The 5,903-nt window shown below is 62.5% G+C and overlaps 1 protein-coding gene across 1 annotated transcript in view; it reads right to left on the reverse strand.

Annotated features, from left to right (window-relative positions):
* ABCA2 (ATP-binding cassette, sub-family A (ABC1), member 2) overlaps positions 1-5,903 on the reverse strand; it is a 21,274-nt gene that overhangs the window by 12,753 nt on the left and 2,618 nt on the right. Inside the window, exons 4-17 of the mRNA XM_006900653.1 lie at positions 5,591-5,684; positions 4,459-4,570; positions 4,080-4,243; positions 3,791-3,918; positions 3,592-3,702; positions 3,169-3,387; positions 2,501-2,874; positions 2,015-2,174; positions 1,028-1,156; positions 774-941; positions 606-702; positions 349-522; positions 174-276; positions 1-100 (exon numbers count right to left, since the gene is read on the reverse strand). The exon at positions 1-100 is cut by the window's left edge and continues 10 nt beyond it. Of these exons, the coding sequence (XP_006900715.1) occupies positions 1-100; positions 174-276; positions 349-522; positions 606-702; positions 774-941; positions 1,028-1,156; positions 2,015-2,174; positions 2,501-2,874; positions 3,169-3,387; positions 3,592-3,702; positions 3,791-3,918; positions 4,080-4,243; positions 4,459-4,570; positions 5,591-5,684 (2,133 nt within the window). The remainder of the gene's footprint in view (positions 101-173; positions 277-348; positions 523-605; positions 703-773; positions 942-1,027; positions 1,157-2,014; positions 2,175-2,500; positions 2,875-3,168; positions 3,388-3,591; positions 3,703-3,790; positions 3,919-4,079; positions 4,244-4,458; positions 4,571-5,590; positions 5,685-5,903) is intronic.

A 5,903-nucleotide genomic window follows, 5' to 3' on the forward strand; every position in this document is an offset into this window, starting at 1 on the left:
TTCCTTCTCCGCCACAATGTGTTGGATGGTCATGGCCACGGAGTACACCCACGAGATCACCATGCAGAGTGGCATCATGTGCTCGATGACAAAGAGGAAGCTGGGCGTGGGGTCAGGGTGCAGCCCGCCCCCAGCCCGGCCCTGGCCCGCCCCCAGCCTGGCCCCACACTCACTCGTCCCGCGTGTAGCACGGGTAAGGAAACATCTGCACATAGTTGCCAGGTTCCACCACATCATGACCCACAAAGGTGTTAATGATGGCACGCTCCATCATGTCTGCAGAGGAGAAGGGTCAGGGGACGCCTTTCCTGTGGCCCCACCCCCGACCACTCCCGGAGGGCCCCTTACCCTGGATCCACACGAAGCCGTACAGGAAGTAGAAGCGGCCTCCCGTGTTAGGGCCTGGTCGCCAGTAGGCCCTGCGGATCTCATTGGTTTTCTCGGTGAAGCTTGAGTTCTGGCGAATCTTGTAGTGGACGTGGGGCGGGAGAGAGCCGTCCTTCCGTGTCTGGAAGATCACACCTGGGGACCCAGGCCCAAGAGTGGTGAGTGGGCTGGGGCAGGAGGAGGGCAGGGCCAGGGTGTGGGCGGGACTGGAAGCTCACTGGCAAAGACCGTGACGTTGTCCTGGTAGGCTTGGTTGAGTGTGTAGTTGACGATGCTCTCCTCGTCAGGAAAGCCTTTGAAGATGTCCACGCTCACCTGGGGAGGTGGCAAGGTTGGGCATGACCTGGGGGCGCAGCCCTCACCTACCCTGCCTGCTCCCGCCTCACCTTGGACATGAACTGGATCCAACCGCATGCAGCATTGTCAATCGTGTCCAGCTGCTGCAGGAGGACCGGACCACTGGGCAGTGAAAAGTTGTCCTGACGCAGGGCAGCCGGCAGCTCCTCCATCGACAGGTTCAGTGCTTCAGGGTGCAGCCGAAGCTCCTCCACATACTGAGGGCATAGGGCAGGCTTAGAGGGTGGACACCCCACGTGTGGTGGGGCTGCTGCATCCCGCCCACCAGGGCCCCCGGGGCCACCTGCTGCAGCCAGTGGAGGTGCTGCTGCAGGCGGCCCTGCTCCAGGAAGCTGCGGATCTCAGCTGAGATGTTGAGCCAGAGCTGGGCGTAGTGAGTCACGTTGCCTACGAATGCAAAGGTCTCGTTGGCCTGCAGAGAGTGAAGGGGGCAGCATGGGGTTCCCAGAAGAGTCACCAGAACCCTCTCTCCCCTCGCCCTCACATGCAGCACAGGTGACTGGCTGGCTGCACTCCAAACAAGCTGGTTTTCTGAAGACTTTCTCACCTGGACACTGCCTGCCGTGGCCCACCAGCTCTCCTGAAGCTTCCACACGGCCAACAACCTCCAACCCACCAACCTTCTACCTGTTGAGCCCTTGTCTCCTGGACAGTCAGCATTCCCACTTGCCTCCACCTGCTGGGGTCTTCATCAGGCCCCTGCTCCAAAACCCCACAAGCTCTATATCAATTCGGTTCTTACTCAGCGACCCTGGAGGACAGTGGCGCTGCACACAGTGTCCTGAGCCGTTATGAGGGAAGCTGATGGCATTATTTTTCTGCTCTGGATGGTTTACACCACAGGCCTTTTGGTTCACAGCCAGGTCCTTAACCGCTGCACCTCCAGGGTCCTATCTCTCTTCACACTTTCCTGTCTTCACCCTTCAACTCTCCCAGTCCATCCTCCACACTCTCGCTCAGCTCCAGAGCCTGTCCATGGGCTGACCCCTCCCAGGCGTTCCCATCCCTGATCTCTGCTGTTGTGGCCAAGATACTTCTGCCCCAACGTAAGTCCCTGAACATACTCCGGGAGCTTTCCGGCTGTTGCACCTACCCCATGGCTGACAGATGCAGCCCCTGGTGCGCCCCACAGCACAGGTCGGCCCCCCACGACAGATTAGTGCCAGGAGCCTGCTACGCTTCCTGTCAGGAGCTAAGCCCGCCCCACCCTGAGCCCACGAGGTCCTGCAGGGTGCCCACACGTGCCAACACGAGCTGCCAGGCCGCACACCTTCAGGATGACGCGGTCAGCCTCGGAGCCTGCGGGTGCGTACAGGATCTTGGGGTTGCTGGTCATGAGGTGTACCAGGAGGCCGAGGTTCCGCTGCTCCTTGCTGGTGAAGCCCAGCGAGCTCATGTTGCCACGCCGCAGCGCCTCTGGCTCGATGGTGCTAGGGAGGGATGGGCATCGGGGGGGCTTCAGGGGTGGGGGCTGTGCAACTGCACCTGAGGGAGAGGGTCCGCAGGCTCCAGGTGGCCTTCAGGGTGGAAATGGGGTGGTGCAGCAGGATGGGGCGAGGATGGGTGGATGAGGGCAGGGCTTCAGAGCTCTGGGTAGGGTTTGCAGGCTAGGTGAGACCGGCAAGATGCCAGGTCAGCAGTCAAAGGCAGGGCACCTGGGAGTGACTTTCAGATGGAGGGGGCGGGATGGCAGTGAGACCTGGCAGGGGGTGAGACAGATGTCAAAGGGTCTGGGGTCCGGCCTACACACACCTACCGGTTGTTGCCACAGAGGATGGGCTGCAGGCCAGCCCAGAGCTGCACGAAAGCAGCACACTGGCCCTGCAGCACGTCCGCGGAGGCCGGGGCCACAGGGGGCAGGCTGCCCTCCTCTGTGGTGGCATTGGCCCCAACGCTGGCCGCAGAGCCCGTGCCTGTGCCATTGACTGTGGTGCTGGCACCACTGGTGGAGGACACGGCAGTCGGGCGGACGCAGGCACCCTGAGGCAACAGCAGTGCCAGGGCCGAGAGAATGTCCACATCCCGAAGAACCTTCTGGGCATCCAGCAGGTCCTCCAGCAGTGCTTGCAGGCGCCTGGGCGTTGGTGGCTGCTGCTGGGGTTCTGAGCCATTGGCCACATCTAGGCCCAGCTAAGGACAGAGGGGCATGTGGGAGCCTGTGTGCTCAGAGAAGGGATTTACAAGCAGGTGGGGGGACTGAGGTAGGAAGGTCAGGAAAGACTGCACAGAGGTGACCACAAAGGAGCTGAGGACAGGTCTGCAGCCCAGGAGAGGCCAGCACGAGGAAGGGCAGGGTTCCAGCGTCGAAGCCTGGGCCCAGCCTCTGGCCCAGGGCTGCCGTGGCTCCACGGTGGCACTACAGCGCTAGCCCTCACTCTGGCCCTGTCCTCAGCCCTGCTGGTCAGTTGGCAGGCTGAGCCTCACCTGCTGGCCGATCTTGGCCACATCCAGCTGGTTTCTGAGTTCAGCTGCCAGCCCAGAGAAGCGGCGGGTGCGGGAGGCAGCCTGCCCACTGCAGACAGCGGCCCGGTAGCCCTGCAGGGCACTCTGCTGACCATCTCGAGCTGTAAGGATGCGGCCCAGCTCCCCAGAGCCTGGTGTGCACGTGAGCCCCTCCAGGAAGGTGGGGGCCAGCAGCAGCTCCTGTGGGGGGTGGGGGGACTGTGGGGCCAAAGGCCAGGTCTCCAGGAAGGAAAGCCTACCCTGAACCCCCAGACATGGGGCCTGATCCTGGGTGGGTGGGCTGTGGCTGTACTAGACCTCTGGTGCCCTCCCTCCCTCGCCTACCAGGGCAGAAACACCCACCGAAGACCAGAGGCCCACTCCCAGTACCCCAGATGTCCTCACCTGCATCTGGAGTAGAGAACTGCCCCCCAGCTGGCTCCAGGCCTCCTGACCCCAGGGGAGGCCGGAGCCCACACGCAGAGTGGACCTTGGGCTCAAGAGCAGGCGGTAGACCTGGCGGCCAGCAGGGGGCGTCATTAGGCTGAGCTCCTGGCCCTGGGCCCCCCCCCCCACCAGGGGCCCCAGTGAGGGTCCGCCTCACCTCAGGTGAGTCCACTTGGGCAGCCAGAAAAGCCTGTGCTGTGCTGTTGGGCAGTGACAGATTCTGTGTCAGGAAGTGCAGGAGCTTCTGCGGGTCCCTGACCACTGAGTCCAGAGAGAAGGTGAGCCCTGGACATCAGAAGTAGGAGACTGGGTTCAGCAGGTGCACAGTGAACCCTGCACCGCTTCGTTCAGGCCCATGACATCAGAACAAAGAGTCCAAGAACAGATGGAGAGGCAGAGGCCACTCACCCCCAGCACCCCTCCCGGATGCCGCCAGTCCCACCTACCTGCAGGGCTGTGCGAGTCGCCCTCCCAGGCACTGGGGCTGGTGTTCAGCGCCTCCAGGTGCTGCCGCAGAGCCTCAAGCTCCGAGCCCAGGCTGGGCCGCACTGGGTCGAACAAGTTGCCTTCCTCCACCACTCGGTTGAGGCGCTCCAGAAGCTGAGTGACCCTGAACCCCACAACGTAAGTAGTGGATGAGACCACGCTGGGACTCCCACGGGGGACCCTGATGTGCAGCTGGGGGGCTCTGGAGGTGGCTACTCACACAGTGTTAGGGGCGGACATTTATATGGGTTTGGGCTTTCAGGTAGGGGTGAGGCACTCGGTCGGAATTGGTGGGCAGGGTTCTGGGGCCGCCAGTCACAGGAGCAGGGCCACACTCACGTGGAGTTGGTATACTGCAGGAAACCGAATTCGTCTCGCTGGCCGTCTGGGCACAGCGATTGCATGACAGGCAGGATGCCGGCTGAGGTGAGGGGCGCGGCTGTGTAGAAGGCTGCAGGGTGGGGGCGTGAGAAGCCCGGAGAAGGGGAGCCAGGGAGAGGGAGACAGGCCGGCAGAAGTTTGGAGAGTCAGAAAGGAGAAGCGGCATCAGGCAGGGGGCAGCACCCAAACCCCAGCTGTACAGCGGCCAAGCTCCAAGGTCAGAGGTCAAAGGGCTACTGCAAAACCTACCCTAGCACCCTCAGGATCTCCCTCTCCTCTCTGGTCGCCCTCTTCCCTCAACTGCCCAGGTTCAAAGGCCTGAATTCACAGGTGGCCAGCACCAGCACTCCCCACCAAGCCTAGGGGTCCCAGCACCCAACTGGGCAGTGCCCTCTGACCTCTCTGGCCAGCAGGTTAGCAGGGTGAGTGCAGGAGCCCACAGGGATGTGAAGGGAGAGAAGCCAGACTGGCCTCGCTCAGTCCTAGGTGAGCCACTGCTGGCCAGTCAAGTGACCCCACAAAGAGGAAGACACTCCAGCAGCTCAACCTGGGCCAGCAGTGGCTCAGCACCTGTCCCTTCACTACCCACTGTCCAGTTTAGAGCCACTGCCCCTAGCAGGGCACAGGGGGCTTGGCAGCTGCAGCTGGGTCTGGGGAAGGTGGTTAATGCAAGCAGGAGGGCTGTTTCAGCTGCACAGGAGGACTCCGCCTGGAGGCCAGCCTGGAGGAGGTGTCTACACACTTACAGACTGCATGCGGGCCACACGGAGGAGGGCAGAAACCATGCGTGGGCAGGGTGGGGTCAAAACAGAACAGAGGAGACCAGTGAGTGCTGGGCCATGATGGGGCTGGATGCCATGGTCACTTGTGGACACCATAGCCAGCCAGGCCGTTCCAGGAGCCCAGCCACAGGCCTGAGACGCAGGCCCAGGATGCCCGAGAGAGCAAGCTTGCTGACCGCCCCTCCAGGTCTGTGGAGCAGTGGGCACAGCATGCGGACGTGCACACGGGACACGGTGCGGCACAAGGGAGGACTATACTGGCCCACCCGCTCCAGCCATGGCCTGGCCCTGCTTGCCCAGACCCTCACCTTCCTTCACAGAGATGGTGGGTTTCTTCTGCCGCAGCCCCAGCAGGATGAAAAAGAGGACCAAAGGGATGAAGATCTCAAAGGCCAAGACCCACTGCAAAGAGGAGGGGGCTCTTAGACCCGCTGGGAGGACAGATCCGACCCAGAGGGGCAGCCTAGCCCAGCTGGAACCCAGCAGAGGTCAGCTTAGGCCCCCCAAGGCAAACCAAGGTCTTGTCCCATCCCAGAACCATGACAGCAAGCACCTCACCAAGTGGAGCTTCTGCCTCCCTCCTCCACCTGCCTCTCCTCCCCACCTGCCTCTTCTCCCCAC

Source organism: Elephantulus edwardii, unplaced genomic scaffold (genome assembly GCF_000299155.1).
Source record: "Elephantulus edwardii isolate Elephantulus edwardi_28Jun2011 unplaced genomic scaffold, EleEdw1.0 scaffold00289, whole genome shotgun sequence".
NCBI classification, from domain to species: Eukaryota; Metazoa; Chordata; class Mammalia; order Macroscelidea; family Macroscelididae; genus Elephantulus; species Elephantulus edwardii.